General features: G+C 43.9%; 1 protein-coding gene across 13 annotated transcripts in view; it reads right to left on the bottom strand.

Moving 5' to 3' along the window:
• Nucleotides 1-25,067, bottom strand: part of FOXP1 (forkhead box P1) — a 377,497-nt gene that overhangs the window by 66,093 nt on the left and 286,337 nt on the right. For 11 of the 13 annotated variants that reach the window (XM_085072287.1, XM_085072284.1, XM_085072295.1 and 8 more), the window contains 3 exons: nt 9,658-9,795; nt 8,465-8,554; nt 3,041-3,200 (listed from right to left, as the gene is read on the bottom strand). In XM_085072287.1, coding sequence (XP_084928413.1) covers nt 3,041-3,200; nt 8,465-8,554; nt 9,658-9,795 — 388 coding nt within the window. Of the gene's footprint in view, nt 1-3,040; nt 3,201-8,464; nt 8,555-9,657; nt 9,796-20,447; nt 20,583-25,067 lie in introns of those variants that run through there. The other 2 variants (XM_085072298.1, XM_085072294.1) reach the window with 2 other exon arrangements.

Genomic DNA, 25,067 nt, shown 5'->3' with positions numbered 1-25,067 from the left:
TGCGCTGCAATTACCCGAGATGGCTGCAACTTCCTACAGACCAGGAGCTGGATTCAGACCTGGAACTGCCAAATCTACAGGAGCAATCAGGCACCCGGATGTCTCAGTCCTATTATTTTCACTCGCTGGTGATCTGAAGTGTGATTTGCAGTTTCATTTTGAAGATACTAAAGATCTCACTCTCGCAGCTCAGAACACTGCTGAAATGGGGTTTATTTTTAAATTGCTGCTATGTACAGATCTAAAATCTAGATTATAGAAGTGTCTAAATACTAAGCAGCAAAGATTACACAAATATAACATTAAAGGATGTGCTATTTTGTTGAAGACAATAGGCGAGCACTAAAAACTAAAAGGAAACTAAAATACAGCTTTAAACAATCTATTAGTTCTGAAAACATAACGAAAATATCACTTATGAAGTAACATTCTCTCCTTGGAAACATTTATTACTATTACAGATACTTATGAATAAAAAGCAAAATGCTTTTAACTGAATTCACATCTGTATTTACTAGAGGGATGATTTTATTTCTTTCACACACACATACGCAGTATTTGTCTCAGTCTTGCCAACTGTTCTGAAAACAAAAGGGCATGAGAGATGTAATTTTTTTTTAAAATAAGAAGTGTCCATTACCAATTATTTTAAACTATAGCCCTGGCTCTTCATTGCATTTTTCAGGACAACTAGTCCCCTTGATTATGAAAGAAAATGTAGGCACAGGTTTAAAAAATGTATGTTGTGGGGACAGTTGACAGATTACTGCTCACGGAACTCAATTTCCCAACCCCAGGTATCACCGGCTCAAAGACAAACAGAGTTGCTCAACCTCTTTGTGTCCTTGTACCTCCATACCCAGGTGACCATGTTCAAGCAAGCAGAAAGTTGATTTAAACCTCATAATGACATCAGTTTTAAGCCATCATCTCTCTGATAAAAAGGAATAAAATATCGTGCTGGATTGCAACCCGCCTGGAGTCTCAAGTCCTTCTTTCCTGCCGGCTCCCGCCGCCCCCAGCGCCAGCAGCTCATTTCCCTGCCAGAACCCTCTCTGCTTATGTTTGTGTCCTCTCTGGCATGCAAGTCAGCACCCCTCAGGTTTTAAATACGCTCCTGGGCGAGGACTAATAGTTACACTTCCCTGCTAACCATATCAATCAATGCCACGACGGCTGAATTACCTACTGGTGTCTCCGATGTGTTACCGCACAGATTACACTTCATGCATCACCACATTCATTTCTTTCACATTACACATGAGCGTGTCTTGTCACTGCCCAATTGCCCTCCTTTGGACAGCTTAACTGATGGACTATACAATGAACCTTACTGAGCCAACTTAATGGTATAGGAGCTGTGGGAAAAATTAGAAAGGTTGAAGCTTGAGTCCGGTGGGTGTGTGGGAACAGCCTGGGATGCTTCCAACAATAAATCTGAAGTGTAATTAATGCACGTTACAGCATTTTGCAAGTGTAAATGGCATTTCATCTACGTGCCCTTTTTTCCTGGACTCGTTTCATGCCTTCTTCTCATCACTCTGCATTGATGGTGACTGACCAGGTATTGCCCCAAGGCTGATCCTGCAGCTCCCAGCTGGGCACCACCTTCCCATGGATCAGCCTCCAGTTCCTGCACAGTGCTGCTCTACAGCTTTGGTATGCTGCAAAGTTAAACTGAGGCTTGAGGAGTCAGGCCCCCAAAAACTTAGCCTCTCAAGACAGGAGTTAAGCACTCAAGTACCTTCCTGGGTCTGGCAAAAATAAGCCTAAATAAAGCATGTCAGCCACACAGCAAAGCAGGCTCCACTCCCCAGTTCTGTGTCTTTATCCATATAATTTAATATTCACCAGCCACCTCACTCTCCTTTTTTGCAGCTATGTACACAGGAGAAAAAGGAGGGTGAAGAAGAGAAGCAATTTTGTCTCGTCCTCTCTATTTAAGTGAACAGAGCTGAATGTAAATTCATTGTATGATTTAGAAACTAAGAACAGCCCTAAGGCTGCTTTCAAGATCCCCAATCATTCAACCTGGGCTGACTCAAGCTATAAAGGTGAGTGTTCAAATTTATTATGGGGCAAGGGAAGGAGAAGGCAGGATTATTCAGAAATACCAGCATCACGGTTGATGCCATGGCATGCCTGAGCCATGCCAACTCCAAAGAGTCTGTTTTAACCACAGCAGCCAGAGTCTGTTAAAATGTCCCAAGGCTTGCAGACAAACCCACTTTAAAAAGTGAAATAATAAATTTAAGCCAAAAAAGAAAAGAGAGTATAAAAACTCTAGGTTATAATCACTGTCAAAAGTATTGTGGATTTAAGTAGTGCTTTCAGTGTATCAATGTCTTAAAAAAATAAAATAAATTGGGATTTCAGCAAAGCAGTAACTTCTTGCAGAGTGCAGGACTGAATAAAGATGTAGGAGGATCTAATTGTCAATAACACCATTAGAATTAAACGGAGTTAATCCCAATTTGCCTCAGTGTGGAGGGAGGAACAGAACAGCTAGGCAGTGACACAGAGGCTGTGAGCAGCCGTGGAGAGCAGCCGTGTCCCTTGTCCCTGGCAGCCACAGCCAAGAGCACTCAGAGCTCCCCAGCATGGGTCAGAGCTGCTCTGCACCAGCTCATCGCCAGGCTGCCACCAGGAAAGCCCAGACACCACATCTGGGGAAGGAAAAGCTGCTCTCACACACCCTCAGCCATGAAGCCAGCACCAGGAATCGATAAAGACTCCTCCTGTGAAGGATTCCAAGCCCAGATGAGTACAACCAGCAGCTCCAAGTCAGCCAGACTGGCTACAGCTGTGCAAACTGCATGTGAACTCCAAGACCTCTGCACCACACCAGTCAGAGCAGCCCAGGATTGCAGCACCACCCTTCTCAAAAAAAAAAAAAAATCTTTATAATGCCTCCCCTGCCCATCAGCATCCTTCTGTGCTTATTATTTCATGAGCCTGTGAGCTCTCTCTCTCTCCCCAAGTGACAATTCCGTGTGAGTGTGCCCATGCCCCAGCTCTACCCCCCAAACCCCTCACCCACCTTGTGCAAGGGGTTGCAAAGGCAGAGTGGGCTGCCCAGGCTGGATGGTCAGCAGCCCCTGACGCTGCAGGGACAGGAGGTGCTGCTGCTGCAACTGCTGCATCTGTAGGAGCTGCTGCTGGAAGGCCAACTGCTGCGTGGCCACTTGCTGCTGCTGGGGCTGGAAAAGATAAAAAGAATAAAAATGAAAATGCACACTTGTTAATACAAGAGCAAAGCAGAGGATTTACAGGGCTCCTTGCTTCATTTTCTGATGGCAGTCACTCAGTATCAAGGCACAGCCAGAAAGCCCACCACCCCTGGCAAAGACCCCAAGGTACGTTTAGGTGCTGGGGCTAACACAGGGCTGCAGATTCCCATCTCCCGTGGTTAACTTTCACCCAACCTAAATCCTTGCTGCCCCCCCAATTACAAATGTCTGCAGCATTTCTTGGTGCACGTGTTCATGCTTTACCCCAGAAGGGGCTATGTTTCAGTGGAGGGTAAGGCAAATGCTGCTGAAAACCCTGGGAAATTCTTCAAGGCAGAGAACACAAAAATACACCCCATGATCACATCACATCACACTTAGGTGTAACAAGAAACCCTGCACTGTGCTCTGTTTGCTCATTCAAGGGTTGTCTCAACTATTAAGGCAGTTCAACTGGCTTTAATTTATGGTATTTTATACTTACTCTCTCTTCTTCATCCATCAAGCCCCATAATACTTTCTGTTTCGTTGGAATTATTCTGTGCTGTATTTAAGGCTGCTACTTCTGCACTTTGAAATTTTTAATTATTCTCACTAGAAAGAAGATGGAGTTGCTTTACTCCACAGGGATGTGAACCTTGAACCTTCGAGGTGTAAAAGAACATGTTGCTTTTCTCACTACTGTACCCAGAGAAGCTTTTAACTACTCTGTTTATCACTTCTGACATAAATAAATGAGAAAAAATCAGACCTTTGAAGAAGAAAAACTTCATCTAATATTGTTAATTAGCCATGACAAACGATGAAATAACATTGTAAATCTTTCATAGAAACAGCCACTAGATTTTAATTACACACATTCATAATTTAGCAAACAACATCTTACTTGAATGTGAGTGTTTAATATGTACAGTACTCGAGGCTTCAGAGTCCTTAATTTTGTTCAGTTAAGGAAGCCTCTAGGTTTTGCTTCCATGCTCATCTTGTATTTTATTTGCTTTGTTCTTTAAAATCCATGAAAGGCTTTGCATTTTGATAAATATCTTTTTATTTATTGTACAATGACAGGAGGAAAACTTTTGTTGTGTAAAACATCAATACATCATGCCAGTGTTTAGCAGTTCCTTGTGCTAGCCAAAAAAAATTAATGTAGATTTCCTTAGTAATTATCTGAGTGATAGAAAGATAATACAGTGCAGTAGTACAATAAATAGAAGGAAATTATCTAATATCCCTAATCTGCTAGGAATCATATCAAGGTGGAGGTCTTATACACATTATGGCTAACAATTATGGAAAGAAAATTAACTCTTACCAAACTGCACACTTTCCCAAACAAACCCCAGCCAGGTTCCAAGCTTTCTGTCGCCCTTCCTTGACACCAAGCCAGAGGATCACTGGCCCCATTCCCTACGGTGTTACACAGGGAAAAACTCCCACCAGAGCTGCTGGAGAAGGACTGACAGACACCAACTGTGGGTTTGACCCCCACCTTCTCATACCACCATCAATCCTAAAACTGCAACCAACTTTATACCCACAGCCTCTGAGAGCCAGTCATGCTATCCATCTTATTTATAAACTCAATTTATCTTTTTTCCAAAGAAAACCTAGGACTTCAGGAACACATTTAAACAAACAGGCGTTTGGATATTCTGAAACTCTGAGAGTTTACATTTCTTTGCAACAGCTTGCTCAGACACATCCATTTGTTGCAACTATTTGCAACAGCACCATATGCATGCAGGCCCCAGCAACAGTTGTAATAGGAGCTAAAGTAACGTTTGCCTCCACAAATAATAATTTTAAAATATATACACTTAATATATTTATATTAATACATTTGTATTATTAGTATTAGGTGTAGTGAGCTGTGTTTTATGTATTTGCCATGAGTGCAAAGTTAGCACATGGGGTTGTTTTAAAAAACCCTTTATATCAACTGACTGATGCCCGTTCGGTTGTCTTCTCAGCTATCCTAAGAAAAGCTCTTGAACACACTCTACTTTGAAAAGCCAGGATATAAAAGTATACAAGGCCCATTGTCCAAGAAAGAATTTAAAAGCAAGACACGTTGCCAAACTGCGCTCCCCACCCAGTTACCAAACACAGGATACAAGGCAGTTTGTTTACTTCTCACAATTGAATGCATACAAAAAAGGTCTCGGTGCAGTCCTGTTGTCAGGTCAGTAGTCAGTGTTAAAATGCTGAAATATCCTGATAAAACTTGCATTTTTGATCCCCTCCCTAAAGCTTCTGTCAAAGGTCTGTTTTCCTTTCTTAGGTTACTCCCTACTGCCTAACATAAACTGTCACAGCGCCGGAGGACAAACGGCTCTGCTCGGGAAACAGCTCTGCGCTCCGTCCAGTGCCGCGGATCCCAGAGGAACCCTGAGCACCCCCAGGCTCTGGGGACCCCCGACTGCATGGGGGGCACAGGGCTGAGACCCCAACCAGCACCTCTGTCCCTCTCTGCCGGGCGCTGCTCACCCTCTGCTACGCCACGCAACCCTTGAGTAAAACCCGCAGGAACCTCACTGGGGTCTGTCTGCTGCTCTGCTCGGGGTTGGATCCTTTTCACCAGCGGGGCTGGGGAGGTTTGCTGTGTTTTCCCTCTTTCAGGGGAGTACAATAGGACAAGGCACTCGCAAAATGACTTGGGGGATGCCGTACATGAATACACTTGTTCCATCTGTCAAGGTACACGCTCGGCCCTCGTTAGCACGGCCGCCGCTGGCCCCCACCACGGCACTGCCCGCCAGTTTGCAGTGCCAGAGGGAGGGGAGAAAATAAAATAATACAACACCACCTTTTCCATGCTAATTTAGCAGGAATAACCTCCTAAGCGAGGCTGAACAAACCTGTGGGGTGAAACGCATTGTTGAAATGGACCTCCACTAAAACCATCAGCAAAAATACTCCCCCCAAACCCCTGGAATAAGCTGGAGAGACTTAGGTCCTTGTTCTCTTTCCAGCTATCGTGTTAAAATGCTCTTCTTGAAACAGGAAGGAGTCCTTTCTTATTGTTGCTTTCACTAGTGTAATATCAGAAGTGTGACCACAGTAAATCAGTGTGTTAGATATTGAAATGCCATCACATTGTCTAACGTCCCTTCTTGTCTTTTTTAACACAAAGTATTTTTTTTTCTTTAAGCTCCAAGCCCTCATCTTTGTGTCTGAGATGCTCTCCTGTCTGACAACAGCAATTTAGAAGAGTTAACTTTTATCGTTCATTCTGCTGTGTAACTTTCCCCTTCAAATTTCTTTATCTGCCCTCTGAGCTCATCTGAACTTTCATGTTCTCCCAGCATGCAGGCTTGCATTCAAAACTATGTCTAATAGACCAAATAAGAGGTTAATAAGAAGTGGCAACAGAAAGAAAAAATACAATCCCTGGTAACTGATAAGAATGACAGTGGCAGCCCTTTATTGTTTGTCTTCAAATATAGAGTTAAAGATCTTTAAAAAACTAAATTTTGACGCCTTTGAAAAGAAAGAAGCACAAAATAACAACAGGGGGTTATTGCCTGCCAGCCACAGGGGAGAAGCTCCATAATTCTTATTCTCCCTTTTGAAGGCTGTTAGAAATCTGATTCAAAAAAGCAACAGCAGAAGGAGAAAGCCTCTTGAGGCTATCGCCATTTCCTGTGATCATGCATAATGCGTTTCAAAAGTGGGTTTTTACCAATTCTGTTGATCAATTGCACCTCCTTCATATTCCCTCTTTTTTCTGCTGTGTTTACATCTGATGTGACTCAATGACAAGCGCTGTCTGAGACTGTGAAACAGACCTGTCATGTTGATTTATGGGCGCATCAAACCACGACTTGTCCAAACTGAAGCTCGCAGTTCATTAATTAGAGAGTTGTGACTTTGAAGTCAGCTTTCAGACTGTGGTTTTTAACATTTGGCTTAATTTATATGCTCTTGAATGTGGATCTCTAAGGAAAAAACTGAAATTCCCTTCTTGTCTTTGAACTTCTTTTGACCGCACAATAATCATTTCTTTGTCCAGAGTGATGCCTGCATCCCAGAGTCATTAACGCGCATTGAACTGCCACTGATGAGTAAGCCCTACTGAATTAGAAAAACAGCCAGCAAAACAAAGCTGAGAGCATTCTGCACAGTGATATCTCACAATTACATGCCTTCCCTCCCTGTGCCATTTCCATTTTAATTACTGTTAGTCCTTTAGATTTACATTTTAGACACTTTTTAATCTGTTCCCTTTTTATTATAGTGACGCCCGTAAGCGCGCTATGGTTAAGGTTGTGTCAGCGTTTCCATTATAAACCCCCCTGTTTTCAGGGGTTTATAACTCAGCTGGAAAAATTCACTCTGGGTTGAAACTTGGCACAGGTGGCACGATTTGCCGAAATTTCAAGGGGGCTGGGGAGCAGAAATTGGTGTGTTCTTCGAGCAGCACCTCTCATCAAGTGACACAAGCACTGCCGCTATCGCCGGACATCACTGGTGTCTCGCGCCAAGAGGCAGCTTTCTAGGATCTACCTAAGCCAGCACTGATGTCAGATTAAACAGGAAAGTCTCAAACTCCTCGAGACTTAAGAGGTGGACTCAGCACCTTAAAAAAAATGTAATTGCAGGAGAATTAAAGTGAAGCACATCGAAAACAACAAATGAAGTTTGGGATGTGACAAGTATTTTGGAAGGGAAGCCTATCTAAAGGACAGGCAGAAACTATGCTAGTCTGTCCCTTCCAGTTATGGACCATGGTAGAGCAAGATCTCTTGCCACCTCTTCTCTGTGTCACCACTGATGCTGCTCCAGCGTGGTCCCTCCTGCTCAGCCCATGCTGTGAGGAATGCACAACCAGAACCTCTCTGGCTGCAAACTGCAAGCCCAAACCCAACACCTCTTGGCATTCTGCCTTGTTTAGAGAGGACAGCAGTGATCTGGGCCTGCTGCCTTGCCCCCTCCCCTCTCCACCATAACTAACTCCCCAAAGCACTCTCCCAAGATACAAGTCTAGATGCCTGCTCCAGGACTCCAGAACAGCAAGGCCTGGTCCCCTGCTATAAAATATGTGGCAGCGAGCAAATGGAAAGCACAGGAAAACACAGGCGAAAACAGGACAATAACTCTAAATCTGAAAGCTGAGGCCCGATAGAGTCAGTTCAGTTGTGCAATCATTTATAAGATGAATGACAGTTTAATAGCCACTAGACAGTCCCCGGGGATCTGTGGTTTGAAAGTAAAATGGGTATTGTCTGTACCTCTTTAGGCTGTTTTCCAGCATGTTGTTGCTGTAAAAGTTGAAGCTGCAACTGTTCCTGTTGTTTCTTATAAAACTCTTGAAGCTGCTGCTACAAAGAAAAGGAAAGATGGTAAGTAACAAAGTGGAGAGCCAATTCAGTGTCCCTTTTGGTGTAACACACAAACTGTGATTTGAAAAATAGCATCCTTTTATCTGTAATGGTCTGACCTTTAGTTTGAAACTCAACAATAAATTCAGTGCACACTGACTATTCTTGGCATTATCGTTTGAAAAGTAATCTCCAAAATGAACTGATGAAAAACATACCATTTTCTACACAAACTAATTAAAATAAGGCAAGGAATGACCTTTGATTGCAACAACAAAGCCAAAATGCCCTTGCTGAGAGAGCCTGGCGAATCTCTGTTGTGAAACACACATGCTTTCTAAATGATAGGGTTTGACTGTATTAAGTGTTGTTCAATACATGCATAGACATCCTGGGAAATACTCTCCTCCTCCCGCTCCCCAGATGTGCTCTGCACAGGCAGCGCTCTGGCACAGGCAGGACAGAGCCTGGGAGCCAGGAGGGCTCCTGGGAGCCAGGAGGGAGCAGGCAGGGTCGGGCTGGGTGGATGCTGACACCCACCTGGGGTCTGCGAGACCCTGCTATGCCAAACCCTGAGATAACAGAGCCCCGGGGCTTGTCGGTGGCCAACTTCCAGCTGAAAAAGGACCACGGGCTGTGAGAAGCACTGACACACAGCCCAGCACACTCTGGCTGAAATCAAACCTCTCCATTTTTATTTCCACCGTTTCCACAGCTCTTTACGGTTCCAAGTGGAAATAACGAGGTCTAAATTGGGAAGTATGGCCCTTCTACCTTGTTTATTCCAATTAATCAGGGCACACCAAGCCTTCTGGGGGATGTGGGCAAAAGCAACAGGGACATCTGCCGAAGTCCTGACACTTAAATATGCATCTGTACTATTTAGCTGATCTTGGAAACACTCCTAGCACTGCTCCCTGGATTTGTTTCCAGTAGCTATTTCTAGAATTAAAAACAAAAGAGCAGTCAGTTCAGCGCAGAGCATGGCTGCTCCAAGGCTCAGACCTGAGATGTGGGCAGCTTCTTTCCCCAAGAGTGTTCCAGGAGGTGAAGCCTCCAGCATCCACAGGGGACACCTGAGCAACGGTTAAGGAAACAATTACCTGTTGAAGCATGAGTGCCTGCTGCTGTTGGAGCAGGACTTGGAGTTGCTGGGGAGTTAGCACTTGTTGCTGGAGGATCTGCTGCATTTGCTGGGGAGTGATCACTTGAGGTGTCATCATAGCCACCGACACTGGAACCTGAGGAGGCCAAGAGGAGAGAAAGAGGGTCAGAGCACATCACCTCAGCTCCTCCAGCATCCCCATGCCACAGGAGTCCGTGCCTGGCATCGATGGGGCTGAAGGTGAGACTCCTTACAGCCCACCCTGGCCGGCAGAGACGTACTGACCACACCTTCCCGGTGACTGAATTCCCCTTTTCCAAAGCACTATTGCATGAAAATTCTTTAAAGCAAGTAATATGGTGAAGATTTATTTATTTTCACAAGAAATCGTCAGCTGGGTCCTTTCCCTCCCAGAAAGCCCTTGCCTTCTGTGGCAAAATCCAGCAGCCAAATATCCCACACTGATGGGATCTAGACCCTATTACGACAGGTTTTTCAGAAAATTGAAGGAAGGCTCAGTGATGTGAATAACAGCACTAGACTCCTATGCAATTTTTACAGAAAGGCCCTACCACGATGTCTTTACCATTCCATATTCACCCAGCATACAGATGTCTTCAATTCTTTCATATTATGTGAGATACCATTAAAAGCCGCTTTCCATGACATTTCAGTGACAAACAGCTACAGTGATGAACCTGATAGCATTTCATATTTGCAACTGTTAACACGTTTCTGCACGGGCATCTTTGCAAGGAACCTGTACACTGTATCTGAAAGGATGATGTCTTGTTCAGATAAAACACTGACATTAAAATGACAGGCTGTCTTGGCCAAGGTTACACAAATTGTATTCAAGCGGATACCTAATGACAATGCTATGAATTCTGCAAGCTTTCTAGAATGTAATTTAGCTATTCAAAATAATCACTGCACTTGTGTTTAATTTGCAGACTACATGAGAACCATTTTGTCAGTCCCAGTAATGCAAGAAGACTATTTCCCTAGAAACCCACCCCTCTACCCTCCACCCCAAAAAAGGAAAAGGAAGAAAAAAAACAATAGAGGAAAAGACAAAACCCATATGAGTTTTAACAGTAATATTGAAGCACCTTACTTTTCTATAGTTTCAAATCAAATACATGACAGCACAAAACTAAAAGCAGTAAAGGATATACTTTGCTAAAAAGGATCTCCTGTCATCTCATGTATTACAATAAAAGGTAATAATATGTTTAGCACTTTTTCCGCGCACCACTTTTTAAAAAAATCAGCAGACAATAGCTGATCAGAAGATAAAGCAGTTTTAAAAAAAATCCTCCAGTACAGTAGTAAGCAAGAGAGAAATGCAGTATTAATTTTATGTAACATAATGTCTTAATATGCAGTTTATCTTGACTTTTTCACATGATTTGTCCTGTCATTTGCATAGCAAGCTCTCATTCCTAATTTCACAGTCATTATGCACTGACGTCCTGATTTCTCAGCATCACTAATCTTGATGAACTAAAAATGGTTCCTGAAGGTCAGACGCATGTACAGTGCACATCTCCCCGTGTTGTTGTGTACACGTCATGTGCCAGGGCCAGACACTGCCTCCAAAACATCTGCCTGAGCAAAGCCTACCGAGGGCTCACATGCCTCTGACATCCCATTAATGTGGGCACAGCGAGGTCCTCTGAGCATTCCCTGTTCCCACATTGCTGAGGGGGTCCAGGCTGGTGTGAATGCTGGAAAAGGGAGATTTAATTGCAGGACAAATGCCAGAACTACCAAAACCAGTGGCCATTCTCCCATGGCTGCCACCACATCCCTGTGCCTATGGCAAAGCCACCACCTCGCCACGCAGAACCAGCTCTGAGGACACTGAGTCACCAGGAGGGGTAATCCCATTAATTCAGAATATCCTAATCTGTAGTCTTTTAGAAACTTTTCTGGGAGTAGAAAATTATTTAATTAAATCCTGCCGTCACTATCTTCACCCCGAAGCATGACTCACCTTCATTATTCTCATCCCCAGAGAAGTTTACTTTACCCTGGGGTTTGTACTACCTCTCATTGAAGTCGGACCAAGCAAACAGAAGAGGAAGCATGTTTAAGTATGTTTTCTGTGCCCTTCTTGGAAGATAGACAAGACAAATACTCTTCAGTCAGATTTATGACGACAAGCGGGGATGCAGACAGGAATAGGGTGGGGTGCTGTAAACCCTACACATCGGTGATTAATCCAAAGGGCCACATTCTGCCGTCAGCTGGGCAGGGACAACTCCCATTCACTTCCATGGCCTTTCTGCACGTTTATCTCGGGACAGATCAGGCGATTAGGCTCTATCTTTGAAAACTGGCCATGTACCTTCCAGTAACAAATCTCTCAGCTGCACACTCCTGGCTAGAACAGAAGCACTTAAGCAGAAAGATAAAAAAAAACCATCACGTATGTGTGGCACACAGCTACAGAGTACAAGTACACAGAGTACGAGTTTGTGTTGGTCCGTTCAGCTTCATTTTACCACCTGAAACCACATTTTCACACCACACCTGCGCTTCTAAAGAAGGTGCTGCCTGCCATTTCTAAACACAGCTAACAGCCACATTTAGCCAAGGCCTGTATTTTAGTTTATCACGAAAGCAACTTACGGAAAGCTTGCACAAACAAATTCAAATAAACCAGAAACTACGGCGTTAAAAATTACAACACACATCCCGGACGAGCGTGGGCACACACCACGGTCTGAGGGACTTTAAACAGTTAAGAATGATGGCCTATATATCCACTCTCTTAACTCCCAACGTCCAACTTTTCCATGTAGCTAGTCCCTGGTAATACTAGGAATCAAAGGGCATGCAGCACCAGCAATAGGCTATTATAGCCCACACTTTATTACCCATTACTACCGAGGTCATTAGCGGTAAGAGTGATTGTACCGGTCTTAACCTATTGATCATTGTAACTACTATCATTTAATCCCGTGTTGAATGTCTGGAAAGCTGCTAAAGGCACACAAGAGAGAGTGCTTTAGTGATGAGAAATATAGCCAAAGCTTGGAAATTACACTTTGATTCATAAAATCTAGCCAGTGGTTTAAATCAATAGTATTTAAAACAGTCATGTAAGTTCTTAACTACAGCTCTCTAATATTTATGGGTCCCTTTTTGAGTGTATTCAGTCAAAACTAAACTTTATTTTAGATACTGTGCAATATACTTTACATTATGTTAGATAAAAAATATTTATTTCTGATATTTTGTCTGATAGCAAGTGAAACCTAAACCAAGAGCTATAAATTCATTTTAGATTTCTATCTCTCAGATGTCAACTTAAATGTGTTGCCAAAAAAAATTACAAACCAACTTTAAAAATGACTTAACTGTTTAAGTACATGAAAATGAGCGTGTTTTATGAGTTAACAATGAATCACAGAAGGCAGTTTATGAAGAACTAAAATAATTCTGTCTTACTGCCTTCAGGGAGTTGAAGTTCAAATTAAACTACTGGCAGATATATTTAAGGAATGCTAAGTTACCATGCAGAGAAGAAATCAATCTTTTATTTTTTCTTTCAAGTTGTTTATTTCTATTTTGCACTTGAAACATGATTGTTGTTATTGATATGATTAATGAACTACTTTTGGTATTGTTGACTGATAACAATAGGGCGTGGTAGATACCCAGCTGCATGTAAACCTGGCAGCAAAGGTAAAAATACAGCTGCAATTTGGCTTTGGGAGCTGTGCTAGTATGGACCTGCTGACATGCTAATACCATCAACGGCAAAAAATGTCTTTAATACTCACAATTGTCTTTGCTCACTGTCTCTCCCAGGGTTTTGCCTCTGCTCTTCTGCATCCCCCAAAGCCCCACAGTCCCCTCTGAGACTTTCCCATTTCAAGCCCTACAAACACCCTATTTTGGCAAGACCAACCGAGGCAAACTTCCACAAACTTGGGCCAAGCTCCCCTTTAACTTCCCCACGAAATTACAGCAGGGATGCATTTGTCACTGCTCCACACAACCCAGACAAGGGTCACGGGGATGAAAATGATTTAGTCCTATTTAATCATCTCCGTTCCCTCATTTTCGGTGATATTAATATAATTAAATACTAGCTAAATAATTTCAAGTAGTTTAATCTTGTATGAAGCAAAAAAAAAAAAAAAGAAAAAAAAAAGAAAAAAAAAAAGAAGAATGCCATTTTCACACCCTGTGCCTCCGATGCTGGATACGGCTGTGGTCCTGTTAACTGTTAGCAGGCATGCATGGAAGATGGGGAGGATTTCCTTAATTCATAAAGAATAACTCTGCCAGAAAATCCTTTTCTCCTGCGATCTATGTTCGAACTTGATTTCAGTAAGCCCTCATACCAGGCACCTTGGATTTCCAAACAGCAATTCTTCGGTTAAAGATTTTGTGATAAAAGTTAAACGGAGCAAAACAGCTGAACACAGAAAAGAACAAGTCGCTGAGGAACAGTTAAAAATACTGAACTACAATAAAAATAGCTAGGGCCAGGCGAAACCAAGCAATGAACTTGAGCTGTCCTGTTACCAAGCTATTCTATGCGATATATTTAAAATATAAAAAAAATTTCAGCCGAAACAATGCAAAACACGAGAAGATAAAGCACTGACACCCTGGCAAGCAGAGAGGCACGATGCCACAAGCCAGAGCAGAGCCCAGCAAAAATAAGAAGTGCTGAAGGCAGGCAGGACCTGCTTCCATCCCTGAGACTAAAACATTTCCGACACAGTATCTCATCCTCCAAAATCCCAACACAAAAACACCGCTGTCGGAATTATTCACGCAGGAGCTGCAGTGCTGGTTCATTATGCGAAATGGAATCTCACTTTTAGACTTAGTTCTTTTGCCACAATACAGCACAGCGCATTAAGACAGGTAATGTTTATTATATTAATGTAAAATCAGCTAAGTAGTCTGTCATTAGCATAACTGTGCTCTCTGTAACAATACAGCTCCCTATTAAAAGAGGGGGGCGAAAAAACCTCCTTAAAATTAAATTAGCATTTTATTATTATAATTTTGTTTATTGTAATTTATCAGGAGAGAAGATCTCCCTCTGACCCACAGAAAGCAGAGCGATGGGCTGTGCTGACATTCCCTGGCATGTCAGGATGTCTGCCGTCTTCTGTATTCTCTTCTAGCTGAGGAAAAACGGGAATATTTTCGTATTTGTTTACAGAATGAAACATCTGATCTTATCTTCCACTTCTCATGCATACCAGGTTTCTCACTAAGTGCCAGGATAATTGTTTCTTCTATAATAAATACCCATTTAATTTGCATAAAAATATAAAGTTTACATAAATTAAATCCTTTCTACATCTAACATTTGTCAAATAGAGACTAAACCAGAACATACACACATACATCCAAATACCCCTTTAATAAGATGAGTGAGATTTTAAGATCGAGATTACCATCATAATTTTTTACATTTTAAAAAGTTACCGTTTTTGTCTCTGGCATGAAAGAAAAAATTATATAACCTGCTGTACATGGTTCCAAACAGTGGTGATTTTATAATGACTCAGTTTAAAAATAAAAAAATAAGGAAAAAAAAAACCCTGCTTTTTTCCCCAGAGTTTAGGAGAGGAAATGTTAGATCAATGTATTCTGCCAAAAAAGCCTCAAATAAACCAAAAGCAATCCTCCTTAGAAACATCCAAAATACCCCTAAAGCCCTTGAAAACCCCTTGAAACCCTCTCTCCCAAACACCCTTAATATACTGAGAATGATCATGGTGTCAGACTCCTTACATTTGTGTATTAATTCATACATACATTATGGAGAGCTTAATTAAATAATAAAAGACCGTGATTGAACCAGCAACATTTAATATGCCCAGAATTTCATGTGAGTGAAAGGGAAGTATTATACAGAGGGGCATGTTTTTTTTCCCCGTGTGATAGATTTTAAAGAACTGCAACTCCCAACAGATTTCTAGGAAGGATGAGCCCTCTCTACATCCCTGGCTATTTTCTCCTGCAAGAATCAAACCCAGAGCTGCCTGCTCTTGGCATTTGAGATGACGTACATTGTCGTGGCCAGCTGAAAAAAAAAAATTACTGATTCTTGAAAAAAAAAAAAATCCACCTGGTTAAATCGTGCTGTTTATTTCCCACACAAACCAGAGCTCTGCTTAAACACTCGGTTGGCTTTGCCACTCTGGTTCCAAGTGACGCCTCTATAACAGTTGTAAACTTTATTTGCTTAAAAATGTGCAGGTTTTCACACCTATGGCAGACACCTACAGCTGAACATCACAGCTAAGCACAACGGTGCAAATTAGATTCTAATGAGAAAACATCAGTTGCTTCTTTGACAATTTTGCCATTCACTGATTTACTTCTAATGAAGACGCACTCCAACCAGCCAGCTCGCCGTGTTAAAGGTCAAAGCACGTTCAAAAAAATGCCTCACAAAATCAAGGCAAATGGGAAACCCGTAAAGAAACCTTCTCATAAAGTGGCGTGGCAATTAAAGTAATTGTGCAAAAAGCCGTCTTCGGTAAAAAGTAAAAGAAATTAAGCTGCCACTACTGTAACAGGTTAGATGAAAATCAAAATTTAATGTATTCTCCCTTGTGTCATCTTGTTTTGTCAAGACATCAAATAGAATTGGAAAGTACAAAATAACAAGCCCTTGAGAAATCACAGAAGCCGACCTTTTTGATGTTGTTGGTTTACCTTGTTCTCAGTTATTTGAACAATGATGTTTCAGATTTAAGGGCAAGATAAAGCTTAAAAATTAAAACCCGTTGTCAGTTTGGGGAGAAGGGGGTGTTGTCCCTCCCAAACAACAGAGCATCTTACCTAATCAATGAAGGCAAATCCATCCAAAACTAGTGCACAGAACAATTAGCAATTCCACTTATTTGTTCAATATTCAGCCTGGGCTCTCTAACATTCATTCAACTTCAGTACAGACTACAGATCCTCCTGCTGGCACAGGAAACCGCATTGGAAAGGTTAAAAAGAAAAAAAAAAAAAAACCAGGAGAAAGAAAGGCTGGGGCACAGATATTTGCCAGTGCTGCTTCTCTCCCAATCTCTCCACGACCACTTTAATCTGCAGATGAGTATATGGTGGATTTTTCCTCCCTTTCCTTACAACTGGAAAGCGAAGCTGAACAAGCAAGCACCTTATAAAAACAAAACAGTACAGGACATTTTAACTGAACTACAGCAAAGTAGTTTCCAGTAATGCAGTTCTGCTTTCAATAAAACAAACAAACTGCTTAAAACCAGCCAAGCCTTTCACCAAACAATAACAAATTTAGCTTATGGTGTCAGGACTTTCCCACAATCTAGTTTTGCAGGTGTTGATAAAACTACCCTTGCTACCGCTTTTCCCTAGCAAAGAGGGGAGAAAAACAACACCAGTAAGTTATCCTGCTACTGGGAAACCTTTACAGAAAGTAAATCCAAGGGCTGTGTCCTCCCAGCTCAGGTTTGTCTGCAGCAGCTCTGAAAAGACTAAGAAACACAGAGCAGGAAAGCACAGGAGCTTTTGAAACTCCTTAAACTTTTGAATGCAAAAATCCTTCTCCCCTTACCTTTCTTCAGCTGCCGGAGCATGTAGTCACAGCCACAGAAACCAAGGAATTTTGCACTGAAATAGTCATTTCAGGATTTTAAAAACAACTTCATTCTCAAGCAACAACGGTGCTCGAGCACTGTCAGGTTAAAATGGTGCATGAGAAATCGCTCTGACTGCCCTACCTCGCTTTCAATGCTTAAAAATCCATTCTAGCCTTCTCCACACAACTGTTGCAAACCCTTTCCGTCCTTGCACACAACTCAACTGGCGCAGACATCAGAGCCCAGCGTCCATCAGTGCAATCATCCAGCTGTGACCCATTACAACCCAGGGGTGAAGTGCTGCGGCTCTACCGTGGGGTCTGATGGCTATTCACACCCCAGAACAAATTTCAGCGTGGGGTTAAGAGTTAAAACTTGTAAAACGTGTGCAGGGCTCATCCAGCTCTAGAAGAACGTGAGGCACCCACACCTTCCTCTGAGCACTGTCCCCGCAAAGCCAGCGCAGGGATTTTCATTTCTTCCCTGTCAATCCCATTGTATTTATGACTTCTCTTTAGTTCAGCTGAGTGACTGGTCAGAGCATGTCTCAGAGCTTTTTTTTTTTTTCTTTTAAAGCAAAAATAACAGTGCTTAGAAAAGCGAGGGCACAATGGCAAAGCACAGTAAAGTGAATGTTAAACAAGACTCAGAAAAAAAAACAAACCAACTGTAGCAAACAAAAAAAATTTCAAAGCAGCCCTTCCTATCATAAGCTTTCTGATGATTTATGGTTTACCAACTCAGCAAGGTTACGCAACACTGCATGCCTTTAGATGCATTATTTGAGTCAGTTGAGATTTAATTAAGATCACAGCCTCCAAAATCCCTGTCAAATGAAAATTCACAGAAGACAATACACTATATATCCTCATGCAGATAGTCTCCATTCCATGCTCTGGAATAACATAAGTTAATCCTCGTTTCTATGGTGGCAGACAAAAGTTCACTAATTTTGTTTTCTTTTGACACTTGTGTTGTTTTCTGTTTTATGTCATGAGATCATTCCCTTTTGAGAGGGGAGGGGAGCTGATATAGGGGGAGAGGAGGGAGAGCAATATGTCTGAATATGGCAGCAGATGTATTTTGACATTCTCACAGCTCTGCTGTGATGTCATCAAGTTTTCATATAATTAACCCCTGCCAGTAAGAGCATCCTTTCATGACATCTGTCCATTGGGAAGAGGAGGAAAGAGTCAGGAAAAAAACAGAGAAAGTGCCTCAGTCTTGCTCTCACACTAAAACCAAAATCAAACAAAATTAAATTAAGGCTACAAAACAGCATTCACATCTTCCTTCTGTATCACTGACAGGCTTTTCCCAATTCATTATCTGCCCCAAGTGCCTCCTCACCTCCGAGGTGCTCTGAAACCACACGCCACGGACGCCCAGCTCATTCCCAGCGCCTTCTCCTCCTGATGCTCCTGGTGCAGGGCAACCCCTTCACTCTATAATCCAGTTCCTCTATTTGCTACACACTAGCACGTTAAATAAAACAGTATTTCTTACAGAGAAATTGCTAGAACTTTACCTCATTCCACTGTATTCCTATTTGCATTATCTTAATATCTGCTTGCTTATCTCATGGTTTAGAAATGACAGGTGCTAGCGGTCTTTTGTTTGACAGGCCACTACACAAATAACTGTCTTGCCTGAAAGGGCTAATGCACTACTAATGAACAATAAATCAACTTTGATTATAAAGTGTCAGACCAATCAGTTTGCAGTTCAGCTCTATCACAGTCTAGGCCAAGGCAGCTACTCTGTTTAGGCAGGACTCGGGTTTCATCTCTGCAGCCTTATCAATGAAATTTTTTGGACGTAGCCACAGGAGATCACTGAAAGCCCTCTGACAGCAGATTTTCCGCTGGCTGAGAGCAGAGGACAGAGCCTGCTTTTAGAGCCTTCCTAGGCAGCTACTACAATAAATATACAATCAACAAAAGCCGTTTCTTTACCAGACAGAAGCACGCTCTAATGACATATGCACATGTACACACGTGTTGTAGCCGTGACTTTTAGAAGCAAACAGAAATGCCTTTCAACTTGGTGTAAAAGATGTGTGAGGTGCCTGAAAGCTCTGCCCATTAAACACACTTATGAAGGGTTCGATCTGGGAAATTATAATTTAGCAGGCAAGGTGCTTACAGCTCCGGGGGGAGAGGGAGGTAAAGAGCATCCTCTCCTACTACAGCTACTGCACAAGGCATTCCAGGATTGGGCCCGGCAGCATCAGGCATGATAATCAGCTGTGATCCAGATTTAAAAAAAAATATTTTAACATTTCGGTTTATTTATAAAAAGCCAAACTAGCGTGCGCAAGTCACTTTTTATTAGAAATAAACTTCAGCGATTTATTGTAGTTCACAACTCAACACTCGCTGCTAGAATAAATCCAACCGTTTGGTTTTCATAAACAGATCTTGGTCACCCTGAATGATTCACATTTCCTGCCACCAAACTTGTTTTTATTTAAAAACACGAGATGGTAGCGCGTCGAGCGGCGGCACACGCACCGAGCGGGCTGTGTCGCGTTAGCGAAGGGCTTCTCCCGCCACCAGCACAGCGACAAGGCACAGCTCCCAGCCTTTGCGGAGACCAGCTGGCTCGGAAGGAGTTAATTTCAGAGAGGAAGAGTGTATATGCACTTTGCTCTAAACTTACCACCCACTTCCTAAGGGTTCCCTCCTCCCCGCCACCACCACCCTCGAAATTTCAGCTCGCAGCGCTGACACCGAGCCCGGCCGCGCCGCGATCCCGTTACATCCACCGCGCCAGCCGGTGTCAAAAACAAAGCTCACTCACTTAATTTCCCCCTGGTAAATTGACTGCCGAATCCATTCAGCGATCCCGGTTCCTGACATTTAAACCTGACACTGTGTTTTATCCGGCTCCGTGCACTTTCCCTCCTTCCTCGCCTCTCTCCCCAACTCCAACGCTGCGGCTCCGCGCACTCGCCACTGTCACGACAGGCGCCAGGCGACACGCTCCGCGCCGCTCATCACTTCTAAAAACCCCCGGCGAGTTGCGGGGTGCGCACACTGTCCCTTCCTACCTCCCTCCCTCCTTCCTTCCCTCCCTCCTCCTCCTCCCGCGGAGGAGCCGGGACCGCGCGGCCGCTCCAGCCCGCCGCGGCTCTTTCCGCCACTTTGCGCGGGCCTCCCCTGCCCGCTTCCCCCCGCGGGGCACCCACCTGGGCGGCGGCGTGCGGCGTGCGGCGCGCCGGGCCATGGAGCGGGCTGGCGGAGCGGCGGGCGCGGAGCGGTGCGGAGCCTCCGCGGGCGCGGGCGGAGTGCGGGGCGCGCTGCTCGCGGGCTGCCGCCGGCGCGCCGCCACCCCGCGCGGCCCCGCCCTGCGCCGCCGCGCACACCCCGCCCCGGAACGGGGCGCCCCGCGGGCCGCCCCCGCCCCCCGCCCGGGCACCGCCGGCTGGACACCCCCCCGGACCCCGGCGCGGCCGCGGGGCGGGGGAAAGAGCCGGCACGGCTCCGCCGGGAGCCTCCCGCCCGCGCCGCAACTTTGCCGGCTCCCGCGGAAAGTGCCTGTCGCTCTCCCGCTGCCTTGCCCGGCGGCTCTGCCGCACAAGCTCGGGATGTCGGTGTCGGAAAATAGCAGTGAGAATAATAAGGAAACAACCTCAAGGTGCCTGTGACGGCAGTTTGCACCAGAACGGGGCAGAGCGGCCGGCCTGCATGGGGAGCATCTCCCCAGCGGCACGGCGCAGCCCGGCTCGGGTGTCCTGCAGCCCTGCCGGGACATCCACGGCCACGTGGAGCCAAGGCAGCCGAGCCTCGGGCTCTGTGCACCCAGATCCGCTGTGTTGGGGTCTGGGGCACCTCTCAAACCTGGGGTATGCCTCGCTCCGAGTAAGCTTCACAAACTCAGGCGGGCGAGCTCCAAGAAATGCTTGTCCAGACTTCAGCACCCAAAACTCAATCTCCTGTCCGTGTGCTCTCTCTAACCCAAGGACTGCCGCAGACCTGGTGCCCCGTTTTCCCTTGCCCTGAAAGCTCCCATCCATGCCATACCCTCACTTGGATCCCCCAAAGGTCATCGAGCCCAACTACTTCATCTCAGGCAGCAATATTTGGGAAGATCTCTCCCCCTATTTCAATCACTTTTCTTTTTACATTTTCACACAGTTTCAGAAGACGAAATTGATGCAGAGAGTAACTCCTCAGTTACTTTACGTGCAAGTACTGGAGCAGACAGAAGCTGCCCTACACCGTTCCCAGCAGAACCTCCCGTTATTTGCAGGAGTCGGGGCTGTCAGACAATAGCCCCATTAGTGATGCTGCTGAAGAACCTCACAAGAAGCAAAGACAAAGGACCCAATTTACTGACAACTTGTGATCTGATGTTAAATGGGATGTGATACGGGTTGCCTTCCACCCTAAAGTGTTTTCGTGTCAGGTAACAAATTTATTAATGGAATATTTTTCAGGTCACCAAAATGTGACCCCACCCTCTTATGAATATTTAATAAGGGACTAAGGGCATCTTTTGCAAGACCCTAAATCTGCCAGAAACAGCCTACATGAATCAGAAAGCGCCTGCCTCTTAAAGGGGCACGGACACCCCGAGCAGGTCAGCACAGTCAGGGCATGGGAACAACCAGTATTAATCCGTGTTATACCCGTGCAAAGTCAAGCACACATGTACACACACACCCCAACATGCTTGGGAGCTCAGCAGTAACATAAACCATAAAGCACGCAACGGGATGCTAATAATTATCACCTGTGCTTAAGAGAAATCCTTCCTGTCCTGGACTTCAAAGTAATCTCGAGGAACTTGGATTGCTTTGGGAAATATATTACAGAATAGGCAGACTTAAACTTTTCAACAGTTTCTCTTGTGGACCACCTCCTCCTTCCTGCTGTATTTCTAAGAGCACTGCTGTGGCAGCATTCCCAACAGCCCCGACGGCAAAGGAGCAGCGTTAGGAAGGCTCTGAGCATTAACACACCCTGACCAACTCTGCAGCCAAAATGAGCAGGGGCTGCATGCCCAGGCAGCCTCTGCAGACCATCAGACAATGCTCTACAGATCCACTTGGAAATCTTCTGATCCATCTTGTCTTCCTCAGCAGACATTTCTCACCCATACAAGCCTCAATCCTAGTCTCACACCATCAATTCTTATTTTCCAGTGTGGCCATATCCAGGTACACACAGCTCAACCTAAGGCCAGTGCCCTTCTTCTGCCCTGGTCACTGACTGATCACATGCCTCTGAACCAAGCTCTGCCTTGTTTTATTTATAAAAAAAGGGGTTTCTATGAAACCTACCACTTTGCTTAAGGCATTTCTCTTCCTTCCAGGGGCAAAGAAAAAGTGTAATGTGTCAGTGCAAGCCCAAGGCTGTGAGCAACATGTGAAGCAAAAGCACAGTGCTGGCTCTGGCACTGACAATTCTCCCCAGCCTTGGGCAAGTCACCTAGGAATTTTTGTGTTTTGTTTAGTTCTTTTTTAATGTCTCTGATGCTGAGGATGCCTCTTTCTCTGAGAACTCAGTCTGCAGTGTTTCTGGCCTGGCTTTGGAGTGGCCTGCACCATTTCAAGGCAGTCAACAGCCTCAACATCTCTGCCTCCTCATCTGCAAAACGGGGATAATACAACTCATTTCAGGATCTTCTGTAGACCAATATTTGCAAAACACTTTGAAAAATGAAAGGTGCTGTCTAAGCACTGAGTGCTGGCCACAGAACCTTGCAAGCTGTATTTTTAAAGCGTTTTATGCCCTTTCATATAAAAGCTTCATACCTGCAAGCTCAGCCAACATCTGCTGTGGGCTAAGAACTTCAGCCTTAGTAACGGAGATGGTAGCAATTGTTAAGTAAGGTCACCATGAAATATAATGCCTTTCTAAGCCAGCAAAATATTTTAAAAGACCAAGAAGAACCATAAACCCCCACTTTAATTCCATTCAATTACGAAGAGTCATCACAGACAGAGACCATCAGACAGGGATGTTCAAAACAGAACACGTAAAGTAATACATTAAAAATAACTGGGAAAGAGCATGGCAGGCTAGATGGCTGTTTGGCACTGTGTGCCCATGGGATCTGATCCATATTAGGTGATGCTATCAACACAGAGGTGAAAGAAAATAATCACTGGATACTAAGCTCTAAGGCCCAAGTGAGAGGCATAGATTATGAATTATGTTGAATATAGAGGAATAAATGATCCGTTGTTCTACATGTACACTTCATTCACAGACTTTTGCAGGTACCTAACCATGCAGAGACCATGGACTTCACTACAGAAAAGCCTCAGTCACCTGCAGGGCAGGGGAGAAAAAAAAAAAAGACAAGACATCCACAAAATGCAATCTTCTCTAACCAGAGTCAACCTGCCCCAAATGAGTCCATTTTACATCTAGTCCTAATATGAGGCAATTCCTGCCTAAGACAGCAATACATCTGCACTTGTCCCTGGGATGTTCCCCTGGGCAGGCACAGCCAAATAGGTCCCACTGGGGCAGCTGGTGGTCAGCCAAATCCTGTGCCCTGCTTCCCAAACACAAATTTGGGAGGAATTCAGCTGAACTGAGGTGGCAGTGCTGCTGTGGCACAGAGGAGCCCACCCGCCCAGCAGGGCCAGCGCCAAGCCTGGCAGAGGCAAGTGCCAAAGCAGGCTGCTCAGCACTCGGACTGGAGCCATGGGCCACTGAAAAACCAAGCTGCTGTTTGCAGTTTTGAGGGAAAAAAAGCCGTCTCGGATACTATTCCCGCTCCTGGATCCCCAGGCCCATTTTTGTGGGGTTAAATCATATTTTCCTGTTTTGAGAATGCTTCATTTTCCCTTGTTGCTGTCTGAAAGACCTACAAAAACAAATGGGGAAAACAACTGACTAAACAGGAAACAGTGAAACTTATAACCCACAAAGTGGTGAGAAAAAGGACAAAGTAAACAGTTTTTTTGGGTCATTTTTAATAATCTCAGCTAATGCCCTCATGGTAAAATATCTTCAAGCAGAAAAGTGATTTTTAGGCTGATGTTGTCTAACAAAACAGAACACCAAACCAATTAGCATTTCAGTAATCCTTGTGTCCCTGTTATTCTTCTTTTTTTGATGGGAAACTGTCATTTTCCTTACTGGCCCTGCAAATTCTGCATGAACAAGGCTCTTTAAATCCCCTCAGTGTTGTACAATGGTTTAAATTCCACTTTGTGGCATGCTTTAAATTACCATTCACATCTTCATTTAATGCATCATTTTATAATGCCAGTGTTACTAGTTAATTTATATATACACAGCAGGATGTGTCAACATTCAGGTGAGTTATGAATATGATTGTGCAGGAGTTATGGAAGACATTTCAGCAAAATTATGGTTCCCTCTAAACATAAAGATATTAATAATGAATCAAACATCACAGGTAAACAACAAATTTTATATAATTGCTCCCCCCCATGCTTCTAGATAAATAAATAAAAATGGCAACATTTTTGCTCTGTATTCATATTTGATTGATCTTAATAAATTGCCATCTCCTTTCCTAATAAACTGTAATCTCTTGTTTCCGCCACAAAGTAAAATTTATTAGCACACTCTTCTACCAGCAGGTCTGCATCACTCACAGCACAGTGTGCAAATTGTTCCAAGTATGCTTGGGCATTATTCATAATTTATTTTTCTGCCCCAAAGTACACAATATATTGAGAGGTAATCACCACTAACTGTTCTCAGTTACTTTCCTTAATTATGTGAGATGACATTTATGTCACGTACAGTAGAGGAAATGCTGCAGTTTCCACTAAAACTCCATTTTTTTTTTTTTTGCCATGGGTTGAAACACAGTGTTC

This window comes from Lichenostomus cassidix, chromosome 12, assembly GCF_008360975.1.
Source record: "Lichenostomus cassidix isolate B80296 chromosome 12, HeHo_3.0, whole genome shotgun sequence".
NCBI classification, from domain to species: Eukaryota; Metazoa; Chordata; class Aves; order Passeriformes; family Meliphagidae; genus Lichenostomus; species Lichenostomus cassidix.
Note: the sequence above shows the minus strand (reverse complement) of the source record. Positions and strands in the feature narration are given on the sequence as shown.